Source organism: Orcinus orca, chromosome 3 (genome assembly GCF_937001465.1).
Source record: "Orcinus orca chromosome 3, mOrcOrc1.1, whole genome shotgun sequence".
NCBI classification, from domain to species: Eukaryota; Metazoa; Chordata; class Mammalia; order Artiodactyla; family Delphinidae; genus Orcinus; species Orcinus orca.
The window spans coordinates 10,617,872-10,639,924 of NC_064561.1; the positions used below are offsets into that span (position 1 = coordinate 10,617,872).

At 54.5% G+C, this 22,053-nt stretch overlaps 2 protein-coding genes across 2 annotated transcripts in view; both read left to right on the forward strand.

Annotated features, from left to right (window-relative positions):
* PBX4 (PBX homeobox 4) overlaps window positions 1-13,725 on the forward strand; it is a 34,725-nt gene extending 21,000 nt beyond the window's left edge. The window contains exons 3-5 of the mRNA XM_049707351.1: window positions 9,683-9,818; window positions 10,196-10,383; window positions 10,645-13,725. Coding sequence (XP_049563308.1) covers window positions 9,683-9,818; window positions 10,196-10,383; window positions 10,645-10,723 — 403 coding nt within the window. The 3' untranslated portion in view covers window positions 10,724-13,725. The remainder of the gene's footprint in view (window positions 1-9,682; window positions 9,819-10,195; window positions 10,384-10,644) is intronic.
* Window positions 1-21,462, forward strand: part of LPAR2 (lysophosphatidic acid receptor 2) — a 47,334-nt gene extending 25,872 nt beyond the window's left edge. Inside the window, exons 6-8 of the mRNA XM_049708267.1 lie at window positions 13,732-13,813; window positions 14,223-14,329; window positions 16,788-21,462. The gene's annotated coding sequence lies outside the window, so the exon portion shown is untranslated. The remainder of the gene's footprint in view (window positions 1-13,731; window positions 13,814-14,222; window positions 14,330-16,787) is intronic.
* Window positions 21,463-22,053: the final 591 nt, after the last annotated feature.

Here is a 22,053-nt window from a genome sequence, read left to right on the forward strand (position 1 = left end):
AACGCAGCCAAAAATAAATAAATAAAATTTTTAAAAGAAAAAAAAACACTTTATGCTAACAATAAGGCCCTACTGTATAGCCCAGGGAACTATATTCAATATCTTGTAATAACATATAATGCAAAAGAATCTGAAAAAGATATAGATACAGATATAGATAAACTGAATCACTTTGCTGTATACCTGAAACATTGTAAATCAGCTGTAGTTCAATTAAAAAAAAAAAAAAACCTTTATTCTGAATAACAGAAGCCAGACACAAAAGTCCACAGTAGTGCGTGGTTCCATTTATGTGAAATGTCCAGAAGAGGGAGAAAGAGATTAGCAGTTGCCAGGGGCTGGGGTGGGGAGTGGGGAGTGACTGCTAACAGGGACAGGGTCTCTTTTTGAGGTAGTGAAAAAGTTAGGTGGTGGTTGCACAACCTGGTGAATGAACTGAAAACCACTGAGTTCTTCACTGGAAATGGGCGAGTTGTATGTCACATGAATTATTTCTCAATAAAGCTGTTATAAAAACCAATCAAGGACTGAAGGATTTCAGTTGGGGGCCCATAGCTTAAGGCCTTAGTACACAGATCCTTGTGAAGCAGCACTTTCTTGCAGCATCTGTTACCCTATTCAGATTTCTTCTTAGGGCTTAACCATCCACTGAAAGTATCCTATGTGTTAATTTCATGCAGCATCTCTTACCCGCAAAAGCACAGGCGTGCCTGCAGAGTGTCCCAACCCTGTTACGGGCTTGGCATACAGTAGCTATCAGTAAACTTGGTGATGGTGTGAAAGTGACTGATCTCTCTTAACAGAAAATGCTCCTTTTTACTGTCACCTAGAACTGTCATCAGTCCCTGGGACAATCCCTCTTAGGGAAGTTAGGGCCTTGGCGGGCCTAAAAGTCTGATTTCCAGCCTGGGAATGGGTAGGACATGGTTGTGCGTGTTGCTGGTCTGGTCACCTCCCTGTGCAGGACTCGGCAAAATAAAGGTCGTGCCTTTGGGTGACGGTAGCCCAGCTTCGGAAGCTTCTAGATATTGTTCAGTTGAATTTAAAGCATTTCTTTGGATGAGAAATAAGATAGTTTAATGTAGACAGAAGCCATCCATAAGTGCTGTTTTTCTTAGCTGTTGCTCTTAAATGTTCCCAAAGCCTCACAGGAGAGCGTGGACTAATTTACTAGACGTTTTACTTGGCTGCATTTTCTATTACAGCATTTTGCTGTCTTTTCCTTTTGCCCTGTTGCCACAGGAAAAAAAAACCTAGGCAAACTGCATGCCGTTTTTACAGAGCATCAGCTGTTCATACCGTAGTTTATGACAGAATCGCAGACCTTAAATTAACAAATGCAAAAGTATATTGAAATGAGAATTAATTTGCATATGTGGTTGAGGTTTCAGCACTTAGGTTGTGATGTATTTTAATTAAGGATTAATTAGAATTGATAGGAATTTGCATAGTGTTATACTCCCGCCATCTGATGACTATCTAACGTGCATGACAGCTGTGATTTCAGAAACCGATGAGAGTTTGCTGAAGGGATATTCCTTGTAAAGTCCTGTGGGACCGAGAAAGTCCGGTGACTTAAAACATGGCTTCATCTAGAATGTTGCTTAAAAAACTGACCTGGGGGACGTTGTCTCAAAGGTAAATGCAGGCAGTTCTCCACACCAACAGGCTGTGTTCCAAGTTATCTCCCGGAAACAAGCATTTAACGGGCCCTTGACAGTGCGGGTGGCCAGCTGGTCAGAATGCCATTGCTCAGCACCAACCCCACCTGGGGGCCAATTTAGGGGCAAGGGGGAGGGGGAGGGGGGAGTTGTCGGTGACATCGGTGATCCCCGGGTGACTCCAGTCACACAAGAATGCCCTTCAACCTGCAAGTGGGTGACGTCTCCCCTCTTTACCTTGCCCGTCTGTCCCTTCCCGGGCTCTGGTCCCATCTGCTCGACCAACACCTACAGGACAGAGCCTGCCCGTGTCTCACTCGAAGCAGTGCCTCTAAAGGGTCCCCAGTAAGTCCAAGTGTGTGTGTGGTTTAGGGAGATGCCCCTTGTCAGGTTAAGGAGGGTTCTTTCTGTTCCTGGTTTGCTAAGGGTTTTTATCATTAATGGGTGTTGTTTGAATGAGTTTGTTTCTTTTTTTTTTTTTAATTTATTTTGGCTGTGCTGGGTCTTCGTTTCTGTGCGAGGGCTTTCTCTAGTTGTGGCAAGCGGGGACCACTCTTCATCGCGGTGCGCGGGCCTCTCACTATCGCGGCCTCTCTTGTTGCGGAGCACAGGCTCCAGACGCGTAGGCTCAGCAGTTGTGGCTCACGGGCCTAGTTGCTCCGCGGCATGTGGGATCCTCCCAGACCAGGGCTCGAACCCATGTCCCCTGCATTAGCAGGCAGATTCTCAACCATTGCGCCACCAGGGAAGCCCCATTCAGTTTGTTTCTTTCTGCATCCTTTGAGCTATAGTTTTTCTCCTTGTGGTTACTGTGATGCTTTACGTTGATAGGTTTTCATTTACATTCATTTACACTGATTTTCATTGGCGTTGATGATTTTTACTGACAGATTTTGGAAGCACCTATGTTCAGAGATGTATCTTCTTGGTTATGATTCATATGTTTGTGCATGTACGTGCACACAGATGCTGTTGACTTCGGGTTGCTGGTCATTTGTTTTGCCTTTTCGGCTCTGGTCATGAATGTGCTGGGATGTGACTTCCCCATGAGGTCCCGCCCTGAGTTCTCCGTCTGGTGAGTGGGTGGCTTTTTCCGTGTCTCTTCTCCGAAACAGTTTGTTGCAGAAAGGGGCTCTCTCTTCCTTGAGGGCCTGGTAGCACTGGTCCATAAAATGTCCTGGTGGCCTTTGAGGAGAGGTTTCTTAGCACAAGTTCCTATTTCTGGGCCGTGATTCTGTGAGGCCAGGCACGTTCCAGGAACCAGAGCCAAGGCAGTGAACAAGACAGCGACGGTCCCTAGGGAAGAGGGTTGTTCCACACAGCCGTAGAGAGACAGATGTGGCCCTCAGGGCCCTGGGTAGAGGTGGGGTGGGCGGGCGGGCAGGTGGGTCTCTGGGGGTATGTTCCCATGCTGTTGCCTCGGCTAAGGTGTTCACTCCTGGGCTGGGGAACCTGGGCTGCTTCTCTGTGAGGGAAGCGCCCACAGTCTGGGTTCCTGCCACATTTGTGATGCCACCAAGCTGGCGTCCTCGGGGTTTCAGGGGCCTTGCTTCCTCACTAAATAGATCTTCCCATGAGAATGGATTGCTCTTCCTTTACAACCCGGTCCTGGCCCCCTCCTCCTCACTTAGCAACTCTGTGTCCACTCGATGGGAGCGCCTGCAGTGAGCCTTTTTCCTGTGCACAGGGCTTTCCCTCAGCATCTCATCTCTGGAACTCAGGACACCCCGACAGGCTCTTTCCAGGTGGCAGCTCTGTCTCCGTCCCACGACTGATGACTGTAGTGATGCACAGGGAGGCAGGCATCCTACACATGTGTCAGGAGGGTCACTTCTGGACTGTCCCACACCCAGAGCTCGCACCTGGGGCCTGGGCATCTCCAGGACATACCACAGCCTCCGGCAGTGACCCAGCCACAGTCTGCTCAGGCCACAGGGTTTTGGCTCACCACCGCCCAGTACCAGTGCGAAATACAAGCAAGATGAACTAGGACATGGAAAGGAAAAATGAAGCAAGCATACAAAAGAATAAGCCCAGGACTTCCCTGGTGGTCCAGTGGTTAAAACTGTGTGCTCCCAACGCAGGGGGCCCAGGTTCGATCCCTGGTCAGGGAACTAGATCTCACATGCCACAGCTAAGAGCCCGCATGCCGCAACTAAGACACGGAGCAGCCAAATAAAAAGCCCAAAAGTCTCACTAGATTCAACAGACATGAAATTACTCTGTCACATTGCTATAAAGGTTTCTATGTGCAACCTCTCTGTCTGTGTTGGCCTTTCCATAGACGGAGGGCAAACCAGACACTACCTTTCAAGGAGTCCTGATCTAGATTAGGACTGAACAAAACAAGCAAAAATCTCATCCTTCATACTGCACCCACAGAAGGAAAACTGTCAAGAGAAGGGGCAGGATCCAGAGGGGATTCCAAGGAAGGGGGGGAACCTGAAGGCAGTTGATTCGGAGGTGTGCTGACCTACCCGGACCTGCATGCATGTAGGTTCTTCCTCAGACCCATCTTAGGCTCTGTGACATGCATACTGTGGAGCAGGGTTGCAGACCACAGTGTTGGTAAATAAAGTTTTATTGGAACACAGCTGCTCATTGATTTACTATTTTCTGGGACTGGTTCAGTTCCCAGTAAGGGCTCTTTTCCTGGCTTCCAGACAGATGACTTCTCGCTGTGTCCTCACAAGGGGAATGGAATAAGGAAGAGGTCTCTCTTCCTCTGCTTAGAAGGCCACAGTCTTATGGATTAGGGCCCCACCCCCATGACCTCACTGAACTTTTTTTTTTTTTTTTAGCTGTGTTGGGTCTTTGTTGCTGTGCGCAGGCTCTCTCTCGTTGCAGCGAACAGGGGCTACTCTTCCTTGCGGTGCGTGAGCTTCTCATTGCGGTGGCTTCTCTCATTGCGGAACATGGGGTCTAGGCACGCAGGCTTCGGAAGTTGCAGCTCGCGGGCTCTAGAGAGCAGGCTCAGCAGTTGTGGTGCACGGGCTTAGTTACTCCATGGCATGTGGGATCTTACCAGGCCTGGGATCGAGCCTGTGTACCCTGCATTGGCAGGCGGATTCTTAACCACTGCGCCACCAGGGAAGCCCCTCATTGGACTTTAATTGCATCCTCACAGGCCCTATTCCACAGAGACATTGGGGGTTCCACATGTGAATTTGGGGGGACACAATTCAGTCCATAGCAGTTCCATATTGTTTCTTAGAAAAAACATGTGTTGCTATTCATAATTTTATTTTACTTCCTTGTTTGGTTTACTGGAGTTTTTTACCCACAGTAAATTGGGAACATAAGGAAATTTGGTGGTTGGGTGGAAGTGCCTCTGTTTTGGATCCCACCACCTCATCTGAGTGTCTCCAACTGACAGTGTCCCTGAGCTGAGCTCCTGGTCTCCAAAGCCTCCCGCCTGCCAGTCGAGGGCTCTGGGGGAGCTGAGGAGCACCCCTGGGACCGGAAATGAGCTTGTTGTAATTAACGGTAACGAGTGTCTAATGACCATGATCAGGCAGGGACAGTGTGCTGGGAGACAGATGCGCGGTGCTGAGGGAGAGGCAGGGCCGCATGCAAGGGGCCGCTCGCTGACAGAAGGCAAAGGCGCTCGGCATGGCCGTGTCCACAGCTGGGACCGGTCCTGGTGACTAAGGCACAGGGTAACTTTTTTTAAGTTTTGCTTCTCCTCATACACATACATTCGCAAAAATATACAGCTTTAAAGAAGCAAAGCTTGTAGCTCATGAATGATGGTCATAACATACGCACTGTTAACACCACAGGGCCTGGGGTATGACAGGCATATTGTCTCCTTATTCATGGGCATTTGGGCGGTTTTGGTTTTTCACAGTTACGGGGTGGTCATGAGTGTCCTGTAAATACAGCATCTGCAGGGGTCAGTGTTCCTGTAGGGTAAATTCGCAGAACAGAGTTCTGATCAAGATCAAAGGATACGTGCTTTTTCTGTGTTAATCGGCATTTCAAACCTCCCCTCCAAAAAAGGCCACACCAACACATACCCCGTAAAGAGATATGAGAAAATGGTGTTCCCTTTGTAATTTGAGAGCTTTCATTTGAGGACAGTAAGTCCCGTGGTTTTTTGGTGTATTTTTAAAAATCTCCAGCACCTGGTTGGGTACCTGGCTTGTGATAGACTCTCAGATGCTTACTGTTGGATAAATAAAAGAACGAAAGGGGTTCCCTAGTGGTCTAGTGGTTAGGATTCGGCGCTTTCACTGCTGTGACCCGGGTTCAATCCCTGGTCGGGGAGCTGAGATCCCACAAGGCATGTGTCACGGCCAAGAAAAAAGAATGAAAGACTGCCACGCACCCCTGAGCAGCCCAGAGTCACACACTCATGAACACACACAGGTGTGCACATGCCCCCACCACCGCATGTCCAGCCTGGACCACTGCTGCCCCTAATTGTAATGACGGAAGCTGTGATGGAAGCTGTGGAGGTGGCCTCTCCAGCCCGGGAGTCAGGGTGTGCTGGGGGCCCTCTGGGGCGGGACGGGGTGCTGTGTGTCCCTCTCGAGTCACTCTTGAGCCCCAGCCGCAACCACGGGTGCTCAGGGACGAGCTGCTGAGTAAGCCTGAGACGGTCGCAGAGCATCTGCTGTGCTGCAAAGGGCCATGAAGGGCCCAGCAGAGGGAAAGTTCATGAAGGTGGGTTTGGAAGGCCGTCACGAAAGACCCTGAGTACAAGGTGTCAGAGTCTAGGCTTTAGTTTAGGTGGATGCAGGCCCTGGTTGAAGTCTTTGAACAAAAGACTGGCGTGATGAGCACAGTGTTTGAAGGTAGTTGGCTTGCCCGTGTGCACAGTGGATCGGAGGGGAGGGGTTTCCTCACAGGTCATGGAGGGCAGGAGAGGGGTCAGCGCAGCAGGGTTCCAGCAGTGGCATTAAGGGAGGGGATGGATGGTGGGTTGATCATGGAGTTTGAATCAATAGGATTTGCAAACAGAGGGCCTGAGGGAGGAGGACGTCCATTATCTGCTCTGGGTTAGGAGTGGTTAGGAGGGTGTGGGCCTTCACAGGGATCAGGCCGCACAGGTCAACTCTGTCCAGGGGTGCCCAGCGTTTACATCTGGTGCTTCTTGAAGACCAAGTAAGGTTGTTAGAGAATTGGGTCTTTGAACTGGAAGGCCAGCAACTGATAAAAGGGGTACTTTTCCTTTAGTTCTTTCAGAAAAAGCCACATTATAACCCAGTGGGACTGAGTTAAGTGGCAGGGGTTCCTTTGGGTGAGTTGAGGGTCCCCAAACGTAAGGAGGTAAAGCTCCCTGCATGTGAAGAAAATTCCTGCAAGGATATCTCTTGAGTGCCTTCAATTTTCACTGGTGAGTTTTTGACAGAAAAGGTTAACCTGTTACATAGGGAACAAGAAAGGGGCACATGATTAATGAGTAAATATCCATATGATAGGATTAAACTCAATTTTTTTTTTTTTTGGCTGCACCACGTAGCTTGCAGGATCTTAGTTCCCCGACCAGGGATTGAACCTGGGCCACAGCAGTGAAAGCGCTGAGCCCTAACCACTGGACCACCAGGGAATTCCCTAAACTCAATTTTTATTTGAGCCCTTGATTCAGTCAGTAGCTGATAGTATTGAGAGCCTGTTTCCAAGAAAACACTTTAAACTTTGTTTTTCCAGAAAGTCAGAGCTAGATGGCTATCCTATATCATTACCTCCTTCTCCGTTCCCTGCCTTCCATCAGGAACCACCCCCCAATCTTTTTTCCTCTGTAGCCACAGATGTTTCTTCTGTCACTGAAAAAGCAAAGAAGACACAGGTCCTGCAAGACCACCCTCCTCAGACCCGAGCTCGCTCTGTAACCCCTGCAGCAGGCTCTTCCCTGTACTGCCAGTCTCCCATGCTCCTCCGGAACTTGCTAGTCAGGCTGTACCCCACCTTACCCTGCTTTTTCAGAGGTTAACAGCGTTCCCCTAATGACCAAGCCCATGTTTTCACCCCTCTGTGACTACTTCTGGGTTTTCCTCCACCTACCCGATAACTCTTTCCGTCTCCTCCTTTGCCTGTTCTTGAAATGCTGGTTTTCTAGTATTCAGGGGCATGGCCTTCTCATAGGTGTAGCTGCAGGTACAGGTGGATATGTACGGATTTCCCACACACCACACGCCGATGACTCATGAATACCTGTTTCCCACCCAAACTGGTCAGCTCAGCCCCAGCTCCCAGGAAGCAGCTGCCTCGCAGCCACCTGGACGCTTGTGCTTAGCTGGGTCAGGGACCAGGCTGATGCCATTTTTTCTCGTGCCTGCCTGCTGCTTTGTGTGCTGTACTTGGGAAAAAATGGCACCTTCCAGGGCAAATGTGGGAGTGGTCACAGCCTCTTCCTTTCTCTCATGCCTGCATCTGGTGGTCACAGACTCTGGGGCCTCGCCCTCTGGCCGCCCTGTAGCTGACCTGCATCCCCTCGGACAGCAACAGCTCCCCCCCACTGCCTCCCCTGCCCGTCCACTGCCCGTCCAGTCCTGCCCTCGAGCACGTCACCCTCTCAGTCCAGCTGCGGTGGCTTCTCCATGTTGTAAAGCCAATCATCTTGTTTCTCCGCTTAAAGTCTCGCCGTGGGGGACTTCCCTGGTGTCACAGTGTTAAGAATACGCCTGCCAATGCGGTGGACAGGGGTTCGAGCCCTGGTCCAGGAAGATCCCACAGGCCACAGAGCAACTAAGCCCGTGCGCCACGACTACTGAGCCTGCACTCTAGAGCCTGCGAGCCACAACTACTGAAGCCCGCACGCCTAGAGCCCATGCTCCGCAACAAGAGAAGCCACCGCAATGAGAAGACCGCACACTGCAACAAAGAGTAGCCCCCACTGACCGCAACTAGAGAAAGCCACGCACAGCAATGAAGACCCAATGCAGCCATAAATAAATAAATAAATAAATGTATTTTTTAAAAAAGGTCTCTCGGTGGGTTAGTTCATCTTCTCTGGCACCTCTGGATCAGTCTTTTCCTCTTTACTTTATAGCAACAGCCCTCCCCCCAACACACACACAGGAAACACAAACAGACATAATAGATGTGTTACCAAACCAAAGTTCAGTCTTCTGAAAAGCAAAGTCACTCTCCTGACACCGGATGGTGGTGAAGGAAAGTACAGTGTTTATTGCAGGGTGCCAAGCAAGGGAGTGGGAGACAAGCCTCAGATCTACTCCACCTTGGTCTTTGAGTGAGGGTTTTTTGGTTTGTTTTTTTTTAAGGGGAAGAACAGAGAGGCTGGAATTAATCATCATCTTGTGACATTTCGTAATCGTAGTTTCGGAAATCAGGATGTCTCTGGTTTATGATTCGCTGACCAGGTGGGTCCATGGCTTAGGGGTCTGTTAGCTCATCTTGCCCTGGAGACATAACCTGAGTTTGTACATTAATGACGATATCTATAATAGCAATTTTAGCACGTTAACGATGTTATCAACAACAGCAATTTTAGTCATCTGACTGATTAGTGTTCAGTTAGCACAGGACTGAAGTCAAAGGGGACAAGAAAGGGAATAAAGTTTTAGAAAGAGGAACTAGTCAAACTCAGTAAGGGAACTCGGTTTTGGGGGGCTTAGTTTCAGACGCACAGCAGCACGGCCTTGCCTGAAGCCAGACCGCCACTAGCCTTCGTATCCCTGCCTGTGCTAGTGTGTGTGTCTGGAACGTGCTTCCTCTCCCATCTGAAGACAAGGTTCAGGGCTTCAGGCTTTCCAGCACCCAGTGCCACCCCACCCCTGCCCTGCGGGCCCCCCCCCACACCCAACTGTGGGCTGTGAGCTGTGGTCGGTGTGCCCCCTGCATTCCCGCCACCCGGACTGGGCTCCTAAGCACGGCACCTGGACCAGCGTCACGGGGGTTACTCAGTGTCTGTTATCAGATGAAGTCTTTCTTTCCCCTCAAGGGTTCCGTGAAAAGTGTTCAGACACGAAGCCAGTGCTAACACTCTGTCGTGGTTGTTTTCATTCCGACAACAGACACTGATTCAGTGTCTCCTCTCTTACCCAGGGTTGAACATTCGTGGCATTCTGGCAGAGGGTCCCCCCGACGCTCAGCTCCAAAAGCTGGATAACCTGCTGCTGGCCGAGGGCATGTGCAGGCCGGAGAAGCACCGAAGAGGAGCCCAGGCGGCGGCCGGCACAGCAACCCCAGGTGGCTGTCCAAATGACAGTGGCCCTGAGCACTCTGACTCCAGGGCCAAGCTGTCCCAGACCCGACAGATTTACCCCTCTGAGCTAGAGAAACATGAACAGGTGATCTTTCTGCATGGGAGAGTTTCTGTCATGTGAATGCGCATTTGTCAAAGGGAAACGTGGAGCGCTAACTGCCTGCCTTTGGTGGCCCAGAGCAGGGCGTCCACACACTTGGTCTCACAGCAAAGGTGGCCGATTTTACCGGAAGCCTTTTGCCTTCACTTCTCAGTAGCCAGCCTGTGTGGGAGCCTCGGGGGGCAGGTGGCCGGTCCCACATGGAGCCCCCGGGACAGCCTGCCGGGTAGTCACCGGCTGCCATTTGTCTCCCCACCCCAGGCCTGCCGTGAGTTCACCACGCATGTCACCAGCCTTCTCCGGGAGCAGAGCAGGATAAGGCCTGTCTCGCCCAAGGAGATCGAGCACGTGGTGGGCACCCACGGCAAGTTCAACAGCGTCCCGATGCAGCTGAAGGAGAGCACCTGCGAGGCCGTGATGACCCTGCGCTCGAGGGTCCTCGATGCCAGGTCAGGCCCCACCTACCCCCGGCCTGTGACCCCAGGGTCAGCTCTTAGGAAGAGGAACCTACGTCAGTGCTGGCTTGGGTCTAAGTTCTGGGGGCCTCCAGGCCTGTGCAGGGGCTGTGGCCACAGCTGCAGGCGTAGCCCTCACACAGCCTCTTGGAAGGTGACTGAAGTGCTGGCTGCTGCTGTTACAACCTCTAGGGAATCAGAGACGAGGACGAGGCCCCACGTACGATCCCTGGCTGAGGCCGTCTGTCTTCACAGGCGTAAGCGGCAGAACTTCGGCAAGCAAGCCACGGAAGTGCTGAATGAATATTTTTATTCCCATGTGAGCAACCCTTAACCCAGTGAAGAAACCAAAGAAGAGCTGGCCAGGAAGGGTGGCATCACCGTCTCCCAGGTGACAGTCCTTCCCTGCCACACCTCCCTGAACCCAGAAGGGAGGGAAAGTTCAGCCCAGTGAGGAGGCCACCCAGGGAAGCTGGTGAAATGTGTGGGGCGGGAGCCGGGTAGGCAGGCTCCCAGTCGGCCTGACTGGGCTCAGGTCCCAGGGTCTGGGCTATGAGCGTGGGTCTCAGGCGGGAAGCCACACCCACCAGGTGTGGGGACTCGCTGAGGCGACCGGTGTGGAGTGTGCGGTCCCGGAGGCGACACCACAGAGTGTATCATGAGGTACTCCGTGGATTGTAGTCGTTGGGATTTAATATTCTCCTAACAGAGGGATGTGCTGTGTTGCGTAAGAGGGGTGGGGTATGAGCTTGGGAGAAGAAGAACTTGGAGGAAAATTAGGACTTGAAGTGATAGACCAGCTCTTGTGCTTAAGTACCGATTCAGTTATCCTGGGATAAATTCAGGCGCGCGCCTTGCCTTCTTGTTCCTCAAACAGTCCAGTGTGTGTGTCTGGGGGTACAAGACAGACGACATCTGGCTCCAGAGGGGGAATGGTAGTGCAGATCAGAGAAGGGACCTGGACAACCTTGGACAACCTTGGTAGTCGGGACCACCACTGTCCTCACTGGAATTGGGGTAAGGTGGCGGGGCTAAGATGAGAACCCAAGAAATATTTCCGAAGGCTTTAAAGCGAGAACGGTAAGTGCAGGCAGCCCACAAGCAAGAGGCAGGACCAGGCCACGCCCATGGGGCAGCATGGGGGTCAGGGCACGGCACCCCGCCCCCGGCTGCAGGGAGGGCTGCTCCCACTGTGCAGTTGGAGGGGGTGAGTTTCCAGCCCAGTCAGCCTGTGCCCTCCGTCACCACCCTCTGCTCTGGTCCCTGCCCAGTCCAGCAGCGACTTGGGGACCAGGGCACTCAGGAACCCCGCAGGGTCACACAGGCAGCAAAGCCTCACAGGTGTCCCGGTCACAGGAGACCTCACTCGGCCTGGAACCGCTGCGGTGTCCTCAGCACCTTGGCTGGAGCTGAAGTGAGGGCTGCACCTCTGGGGCTTCGAGGCCCGGAAGAAGTGGGAGCCATGGCAGCTTGTTTGTCACCGTGAGCAGTTGTCTGAAAACGGCCAGATTCACTTCAAGCCCTGGCACCCCCAGAGAGCACATGGGTCTTGGGTCTCAACTTTATCTCAGGAGAGGGTTCGTTGCAAACAAAAGTTTGGAAAGCACCGGCCACATTCCAGTGACTCCTGCTCTGTGGGCGGGCCCTGAGACCCCGCCCACCAGCAGCAGAATTCTGTGCTGGGAGCCCCTCCCCACTCGGGCAGGTCCTCCAGCTGGGAATGTCTGACAGCTGAGGGAGGGCTCGGAATTTGGGATACAGATGTCGTGTAGGCTGTGCGGTTCGCCTAAGGAGGAAGTAGCGGGGGAGGGAGAGCACCATTAGGGCAAAGGGTGTTGCAGATGAGGCAACAGACGTTTTCAGGACAGGATCAGCTGCAACTCCAGGGTGAGGAGGCCCAAGGGGGAAAGGGCGGGAGAGCTGAGCCCATGGACAGGGCCATGGGCAGAAACCCAGGCGGCTGCAGCTGTGTGAGCCAAAGGGACCAGAGTGACTGGGCAGGGAGTGGCCAGTGGCTCCGAGCTACAGCTGGTGGAGAGGGCATCCCACTCCTGTACGAGGTGTCGGGACACACCCCGTGGAGAGGGTGGACCCTGGCCCGGACCAGCTCCCCGGCAGCCACCCTCCCTCACCCACACGGGAAGTTTGCTCTTTGTCCCTCTAAAATGCCAGTTGAATTCAACATGGAAAACTGCTCACTGCTATTCTTCTGCAAACTTAGTCCAGGTTTTGGGCTTCCCTGGTGGCGCAGTGGATGAGAGTCCACCTGCCGATGCAGGGGACACGGGTTCGTGCCCCGGTCCGGGAGGATCCCGCATGCCGCGGAGCGGCTGGGCCCGTAAGCCATGGCCGCTGAGCCTGCGCGTCCGGAGCCTGTGCTCCGCAACGGGAGAGGCCACAACAGTGAGAGGCCCGCGTACCGCAAAAAAAAAAAAGAAAAGAAAAGAAACAGGTTTTTAGAGGAGAAAAGTCCTCCATCCACAGTGCTGCCACGTAACTCAACTGTTTATTTCTGTTCATTAAAATACATAACCTTTCACTGCAGGGCCTGGTGCCTTACTTTGGGATATGTCTGCATGCTCTTAGGAAGGCACTGCCCAGGGTCTCACGCAGACAGTTCTGCCCCCAGGGGACATTTTCATTATCACACCTCTCAGGGGGAGGGGAGGACACTACTGGCATCTGGTGGGTGGAGGCCAGGGGTGCTGCTCAGCACCCTCAGTGCCCAGGACGCCCCCCAGAGAGTGACCCACAGGGAGAAGCCCTGCCCTGGAGGTCTCGGTGCAGGTTTGGAGTCAGAGCTGGGCTCAGACCTCTAGGCCCTGGGCCGGCCCCCTGCTTACAGGATGCATGTGACTGCAGCTCCCTCCTAACTGGCTTTGGGGACTAAAAACAGGCCCTCAGCTCAGTGCTCAGCTCCTTCCCCTGCACTGTCAAGTGGTCCTTATCCTTTGATAAGTTTTGGATTCGACTGTGTTCTTTGCTTAAATTGCATTCCCAGAAATGTGGTTACTGATGCGTCTCCCGCATCAGTATTCAGTCTGTTGCCTGCCGCCGCAGTGAGCAGACACTCGTCTCTCTGAGTGTGTCACACACATGCCTGTTTTCCCTCCAGCTCCCCCCTCTTCTATAAGCCACGCCAGGTCCAGGGTGTCACCAACACACTGCAGACGTTTCCCTGGGCCCACAGTTCATTAGCGCCACCTTCTCAGTCCCGGCCTCTCACCCAGCCCCAGGGCCACACGTTGTCACTCAGTGATGTTCCCCCCGGCTGTCTGTCCACATCGCGTCTCATCGCTAGGTCAGTTTTTTCCGGTGACTTCCATCTCTGCCTGTCCACAGGTCTCAAACTGGTTCGGCAACAAAAGAATCCGGTATAAAAAGAACATGGGGAAGTTTCAAGAAGAGGCTACCACTTACACAGGTAAGATGGCAGAGGACACCACCGATGTCAGGGGCCCGGGCAGCCAGGCCAGCTGCCCTTTGAGGCCCAGCTCCAGTCAGTAAGGCTGCCCAGCCCAGGGTCAGTCGCTCCCATGTGGCCGGGCCCACTGAGCTGCATCTGGGGAAGCAGACTGGTCCCTGCGTATGCCTCTTTTCTCTATTTACACTGTGAGGTTTCTGTTCCCATTAGTGATTATCCCGGTGAAGTCAACACATCCCGGCAGGCTGGGCAGACGCTGTGGGGACAGAAAGTTCCTACCAAAAGTCTGGTTTCCCCACCCACGCAGGGCTGCTGGAGGGGCAGGGAGCCGTAGGAGTCACCTCCGCAGCCTCTTCCTGGCCGGGGGTCTGGTAGGTCCCACTGGTCCTGACCCCTCCCGCCCTTCCAGGTTCCTCTGGTCCCTTTCCAATGACCAGCACCAGCGACACACTTATCACCCTGCAGACACTGGCCTCCCTCCGGCCCGCCCCTGGGGAAGGCAGCCTTCTGGGCCAGGTGAGTCTCCAACACAATCCCAAGGACACCTGTGGGCTCCCGGACTCTGTGATAGGGCTGACGTGGAGCCCAGGTGGGTGGCGGGTCCTCGGAACCGGCTATCTCGACGTGTCTCAGTCCATCATGGGGACGAATGCAGGCTGGCAGAGCCGCCTCAGGGAGCCCAGCTCTGTGGCGCCCCACTTGGCAAAGACCTTCACGCCTCACAGGATTCGATGACTGCTGAGGGCTTTGCCTATTGGGAAGGAGCCCTCCCTCCCCGATGGTGTCTGTACCCATCAGGAGAAGGCAAGGTGGGCAGACGAGGCCCTGACGGTCTGAAGGTACAGCCCCACTGGGCTCAGACCCTTCAAAACGTTCATGCCATGGCCTCACCATCCTGGCTGCCCCCTTGGCCGGCGCGAGCTGGGCCACAGTGAAGATCTGGGAAGAAAATGAGCCATGGATCTCAGCTGTCTCGGGATGTGCCCTCAGGAACTTTCTCAGGTTTGGGGCAAGGTGCCAGGCCAGCCAGGATCAGAGGGCATCATCCCTCTCCCAGTCCCTGGGGCCTCTCGGCCTCCCACTGATAGCCACAGGGGCCTGACCCCCCGCGCAGGGTTGTCCTGAAGAGGGTGCGCAGGTGCAGGTGTGACAAGGCCATGCGGGAGTGGGCAGGGCCTTACACAGCCCACCTGTTTCCTTCGGGGTTGACCCCCCACCCGTTTACCCCCAGCCCCTCTTAAAGGTTCAGGGAATGGATGCCTCCCGGTGCTGGGCGGCGCGCATCCCATCACTGTGGCAACCCCACAGCCCATAATGAGCACCTGAGCAGAGTAAATGCTCTGACACCACCAAGTGGCCAGACCTGTCCGGCTCTGCCCTTGCCCAGGGCTCAGCACCTCGAGCACAGTAGGGGTGAGCGTGTGAGAGTGAATCGGGGTGAGGGTTCCGTGGACTGTGACATGGGGTCCTGTCAACCCCACATAGTAAGCAGGAAGGTTAGGGTTGTGGTGTGGACACCCACCTGTGCCGTGGGCCCCTGCCCTGGACAGGCACAGATGCTCTTCCAGAGAGCAGGTCTCAGGGGCTGAGGTCACCCCAGCTGGGAGCCATCTCCTTGGCCCTGAGCTGCCCTTTGGCTCCCAGTCCCACACTGGGCCCCAGCCTGTCACCTCCCAGGCCTGCGAGTGGACCCCTCCCCTCACCACTCATGTTCTCCTTCTGGGATCATAGGCCTATGGGTGTCCATCCAAGGGCAGAGTGTGTCCCCCTGAGGCCAGTATCCTTGTCCCAGTTGCTTTCAGACTGAGGGTAGGCGGAGCAACGCTGGCCTCTCAGTGTCCCTGTGTCACATGATGAGGCAGCCCTTGAAGGCATTCTCTTGATTTGTTTGCCCAGCACTGTCCTCTGTGGCAGATCCTTGGGGCACATGGGAGGTAATAGCTGAGGCGGGGGAGGGGGGAACGGGATGGGTGGGTGAGGAGCAGGGTCTTGGGCCTTGTGGGGTCGGAAGGGGTAGAGGGTGCAGGCGGGAGGTTCAGCCTGTTAAGGAAAGTTCAAGAATGAGGAAGGTGAATGGGCCTTCCCTGGTGACACAGTGGTTAAGAATCCATCTGCCGAGGCAGGGGACACGGGTTCGAGCCCGGGTCCGGGAAGATCCCACATGCCACGGAGCAACTAAGCCCGTGCGCCACAACTACTGAGCCCGTGCGCCACAACTACTGAGCCTGCGAGACATAGCTACTGAAGCCTGTGCACCTAGAGCCCATGCTCCACAGCAAGAGAAGCCACCGCAGTGAGAAGCCCGCATGGCGCAACAGAGTAGCCCCCGCTCGCAACAACTAGAGAAAGCCCACGCACAGCATCGAAGACCCAACGCAGCCAAATAAATATTCAATTAAAATAAAATAAAATAAAAAAGAATGAGGAAGGTGAAGGGGAGCTTGTGAGTTGCAGGCCCTGCTCTCGTGGGCTGCAAACCACTACCAATAGTAGTGGTTCCCATTGTGGGGGGCTCCTGTGGACAAACATCCCAGGGTCACATGTGCCCGATATATCCCCGCCCTGTGGACAGAGCCCACACGCCCGCAGCCATGGGCGCTGCCCTCCTGACTCCCAGCCAGGCCCGTGTCCTGCTGGGTTCCTGAGCCTCTTTCTGCTTACCACGTCTCACCACGATGTTTGGGGGACCACCGTCAGCTCCGGGCCTGCCTGGGTCTCCCTCACCCTCAGAGTGTGTGCCGCGGTGCCCTGCCAGTCCTTTGCCAGAGCCCGGCCAGCGGAGGCCAGTTCCTGCCAAGGAGGCACACTCATGTGCAAGGCCAGCTGTGACCCAGGACTGACCCCTGTGTCCCTGCCCCATCTCCTGGCTCCTCTCACGGTTCTCGGCATGTTCTAGGCCGCCTCAGGGATGTGGGGGCCGGATGGGTCATCTGTCCCACGGCCCCCCTCTGACTCTCTGTCTCTGTCTTTTCAGGCCAGGGGCGGCTGGCAGGTGAGGCGAATGTCGACCGCTTCACCTATTGGAGACCCCGGCAGGGTCACTTCAAACGCATCTAATTAAGTGTTGGGATGAGCAGAAAAGAGGACGGTGCGACCTGCCTTGGTTCCCTGGAATTCATGTTTCCTCAGAAAACCCAGAACTGACAGCAGACAGCGCTCCCTGAGCTGACGGCAGGCGACACCGGTACCATCTTTTGCTTGTCAGCTGGGGTTTGAAATGGGCTGAGACACTGCTCGTTCTGCCAACTCCATTTGGTGTTTTTTACAGTAATTTTATGGTTAAGGCTGAATTGTTTCTTCCAGGACTTGGCACAAATTCTCCCATTACAGTTTTGGACCGATTTTAATTTCGATGTCGTTCACTCCCAGATTTGTTCCTGCCGATGGCTGACCGCGCAGGTGCAGGGCTGCAGCTGCGCAGTTGGGCGGGTTGTTACTCTGTTTGCTCGTTTGTCCATCCGTGTGCCAACTCGCCCAGACGCTGCCTTCCACACTCTCTTCTGCTGTGTCGTTTCATGCGGTTTTGATTTAAGTCTGTTGTGAGCTCAGAATTTTACTGGGAATTGGTTTGGCACCTTTTTCCGTTAATACAAGTTCTACCATTTTCAGCTGAAATGTCGTTAAAGATGATAAACTTCCCAAGCACTTTCCTGCATCCGTGCTCTTGAAATCCTGCTGGCCCAAGGCTTGGCGCTGCAAGTCCCCCGGCTCCTGGATGCCCCTCTCTGTCTCCTCGCCCAGTTCCTCCTCTGCTTCAGCCTTCGGGTGGGACCTTCCCTCTGTCTCCTCCTCTCTTCCCCTCACCGGGAATGAAGATGCTAGAGCTGGGCTGTTGGGAGAATTAAATGAACCTGGGCTCAGGACAGCTCGGGGCCCTGAGCAGGTGCACTGTATCTGCCCGTCAGTCAGTGTCACCACGGCCCTAACCCCGCACTGTCAGCTGCCACCATGACCAGCATCTGAGCTTCTGTCCAGAGTGTTTCATCTCTGGACACAGAGTGTTCTGACTCCCGTGCACCTCCACACCAGCTCCGCCCAGATCCTGGCCAGCTGGATGCGTCACCGTTCTCCCGGTTCTTGGGCCCCCATGCCCGAGAGGTCCCTCTGTCCTGTCTCCAACCCCCGCGGGTGTCACCACCGTGGCGCCGACACCCTAGTGAGGGTTGCAGACAGGAAACGAGGTGCGGGAGTGAGGGTCCGCTGGGTCACAGCCATGCAGCACAGCGGGGTCCCAGCCTGCACCCCGAAAGACTGAGCACGGTGGTCTCCTGGGATCAAAGGACCTCTGCCCCCCACCCCTCTGGCTTCCATCCCCCCTGCACATCTGCCCATCCCAACCCATCACACCCACGGGCCTCTGGGCAGCAGCCGGCTGCTCTCACCTGGCCTGTCACCACACTGCCCTCCACGTCTCCATTTCTGTTGCTTTCAAGAACCAAGAAATGGATATCTAAGGCGGGTGATACAACCTCAGCCAACCGTGTCCAGGCCCTGGCCTCTTCTCCACCGGCACCCACTGCACGCTAGTCCTCAGGGTGACCTGCCAAGACGGTCCGCGGCGGTCTGGGTGTGCCCCTGCAGACGAGCCCCCGCTTGGCACACCATGCTTCTCTCTACCCGATGCATCTTGCACTGGCCACTGCCTCTGTGTCCGGGAGGATCTTCCTCCAGGGAATGAACTGCCACGGCCGGAGCCCCTCAGCCCCAGTGCTGGATATTTTAGGTAGCTCCCATGTTTGCAGCCCTGTGCCCGCGACGCCCCTCAGCTCGAGTCTCTTTGGTGCTGTTCTGCGAGCCCGCCCGCAGCCTGGCTCTCTGCACGGTTGGCGCTTCTTTTCTTCCCCTCACTGCCTTGCAAACCTTCAGGGCGGGCAGGGGACAGCCATCAGGACCTCCCCCTGCATCTGCGACCTTTCCACTGAGCCCTCCCAGCTGCTCTTCACCCTATCCCTGCCAGCAGGAGCTGTTAGGATGCTGGGCAACCCCAAACCCACAGCCTGGGGGGTCTCGGTCAGTCGAGGCTGTTGTAGAGCCCACCCTAAAGGCGACCCTGTCCCCATGAGCAGTCACTCCCCATTTCCCGTCCTCAGCCCCTGGCAACCACTCATCTGCTTTCTGTCTCTGTGGATTTGCCTGTTCTGGACATTTCATATACATAGAACCATACATGCGGCCTTCCGTGTCTGGCTTCTTTCCCTCGGGATGTTTTCAAGGTTCACCGTTTTATATATAGCATGTGTCAGGGCTTCATTCCTTTTGACAGCCAGCATCCCATTGGGGACCGTGCCTTAAGACAAGGCCTTAGGGAGGTGATTGAGAGAGCGTGCCGAGGTGCAGGGTGGGCGCTGCCCGAGGTACCCACAACAGTGGGAGGGCGAGAGGTGCCAGCCCTGGGAAGGGGCCAGGCCTGGTGTGAGCAGGGGGCACCCCAGGGGGACTAACATCTTCACGATCCGCCGCTACTGCGTCGAGAACAGACTGCAGGAAAGGGGGGTCCGAGGGTCCTGCGACCTCCCAGCTGGTGGCCACATGCAGGCAGGGGTGGTTAGGGTCGGGGGACGTGAGTGAAGGTAGACCTGCAGGACCTGCTGCTGAGTAGGAATGGGGTGGTCTGAGCCACAGGAAGACTGGACGGGGACATCACGGAGGGAAGGTAGCTCAGCTCTGGTCTGACAGGCTTGGGGTGTGCACGCAACTAGACATCGGAGTCTTGTTCAGGATAGAAGTTTGGAAGTTGAGAGAGGCCAGAATATGGGACAAAAACCAAGACAGGATGTCACGGAAGCCAGAAGGACAGATTTCAGGAGCAGAAAGTGAAGGTCCACCAACATGGAAAAATGACTGCCAGACTGAGCAGCCTGGGTTCAGTGGAGCAATGGGGCCACCGATTAGTTCAAGAGACAATCAGCGACTCGGAGGATCAGAGAGCACAGTCAGCTCTCCAGGAGACTCGCGGCAAAGGGGTCGCCAGAGGCCGTGCGGAGAAACTGAGGCAGTGCCGCGGAGAGCTGCCGGGTAGGTCCTGTGGGAGCAAGAGGGTGGGATGTGCCACGGCAGGTCGTGTGGACACTGGAGAGGAGGTGGAGAGCGCGGTCCCAAAGGAAATAGACAAAGCAGCAATTTGCGGGTCCCAGGTGGCCCTGGAGCCTCCCGCTCACTTGCGCTCTCTCGTGGCTGTGGCGTGAATGCGGCTCGTGGTTGGCTCGGCCGCCAGCTTCTGGCTGAGTCCCTTGGAGGTTTGGTTTGCTTGTTTGTTTCGGTTTTCTAGCGGCACTGCCCGGCATGTGGGATCTCAGTTCCCTAACCAGGGATCGAGCCTGGGCCCCCTGCAGTGGAAAGCGCCCAGTCTTAACCACTGGACCGCCAGGGAAGTCCCTCTTGGAGGGCTGTAATTTGAGGAAACTCCCTAGGTCAAATTCTGCGCGTAAAGTCACACTACACCAGCATTTCATACTGCATTATTCAAAAAAATGCCTAAAATGTGGCCCCACGACACTAATCGAGCTATTAAGGACCACAAGAGCGCGGAGGAGTCACCTGGCACCCCCTGACACCACCCTGCTGGCAGAGTGGGTGCTGATGGTACCTCCATGCAACGGGTGGGGACACTGAGGCACAGAGGCTTCGTGACCTGTGCCCCAGGCTCCCATTTAGGAGAGAGACAGGCAGAGCCAAGGCTGTGAGCCCGAAGGCAGTTCTGGGGAGAGTATGGCTGCTCGAGATGGCAATCTTCTAGAATCCATTAATATTAAAAATGCACACACCCTCTCCCTCATCAGTTTTCCTTCTAAGAATTCTTCTACAGGTACATGCAAATGAATGCAAAGTGATGCATTTCCTGCCACATTTTTTTGTAACTGCAAAAAAAATGAAAATAAATGTCTGTCCTTTGGGCACTGTTTAAATCACGCTGTTCAGCCCTGCAGTGGAATAGCATACAACCGTTCAAAAGACTGAAGTAGCTCGTCTCCACAATGCATTAATGTAAAAAGTAGGAAGGATAACCATTTGTGTCCATTTTTGAAATGGGGGTGGGTGGGGGTATCCAAGTATCTCTGGAAGGAGACGCAGGTCACAGCAGTGGCCACTGGGGAATGAACCAAGGATCCGGTAGTTGACAGGGAAGCGATCTCTCATTTCTCTGTATACCCTTGGGCAGTCTGCAGTTTAGAAATCCCTGAAGCTTGTGCTGGGAGAGCAGCAGGAGCCCTTGGAACACTGACCACTGCCCTCAGCCAGTCCTGCTCATTACTCATTATTCCACCCTCCCCCTCCCCCTCCCCCTCGCCCTCCCTCCTCTCCCCCTCCCCCACGAATCTGTGGCTTGGAAGTTCATGATCAGGGCCCCACGGGAGGGGGATCTGGAAACCACCACACAGGGAGAAGAAAGTGGAGGTGGAGTGAGAGGTCCAGCTGCTGTGTCCCATCACCATCCACCAGAGGCCGCTGTGGCCCTGCAGCGAGTGCAGAGCTAGAGGCTGGAGACCTACCTCTCTTGGGCTGGAGACCCAGGGATATAAGACCCCCTCAACTTGTAGCTGTCGGGTCCAAGGGCCGGGCTCAGGGCAGGAAATGAGACCTCCACCATTACTTTTTTTTTTTTTTTTAAAGAAGATGTTGTTGGTAGGAGTTTATTAATTTATTTATTTTTGCTGTGTTGGGTCTTTGTTTCTGTGCGAGGGCTTTCTCTAGTTGTGGCAAGCGGGGGCCACTCTTCATCGCGGTGCGCGGGCCTCTCACTATCGCAGCCTCTCTTGTTGCGGAGCACGGGCTCCAGACGTGCAGGCTCAGTAGTTGTGGCTCACGGGCCTAGTTGCTCCACGGCATGTGGGATCCTCCCAGACCAGGGCTCGAACCCATGTCCCCTGCATTAGCAGGCAGATTCTCAACCACTGCGCCACCAGGGAAGCCCCGCCATTACTATTATACTCAGTGTGTTCCTTGAAATGTGTCTGACAACCCTGAGCCGGGCACCCTTCCTCTCATGACATTTGCATATGTGTTTGTTACTTGCATATAATATGCACAACTTGCTTTATTTGAATTAAAGATGTGTGGGATTTGCATATCCTTTGCGTACCATTTGTGTAGCTTTTCAGAGATTTGTCTCGCTTTTGTGAGCCAGTTTGGTGGGAGGCAGAGACTGAGGATCTGTGTCCTGGGCTGCCTCTGAGAGATGAGTAGGCACCTTCCCCAGGTTCCATGAAATCACATCTCCATCACCTGGTCAGGAGCCCCAG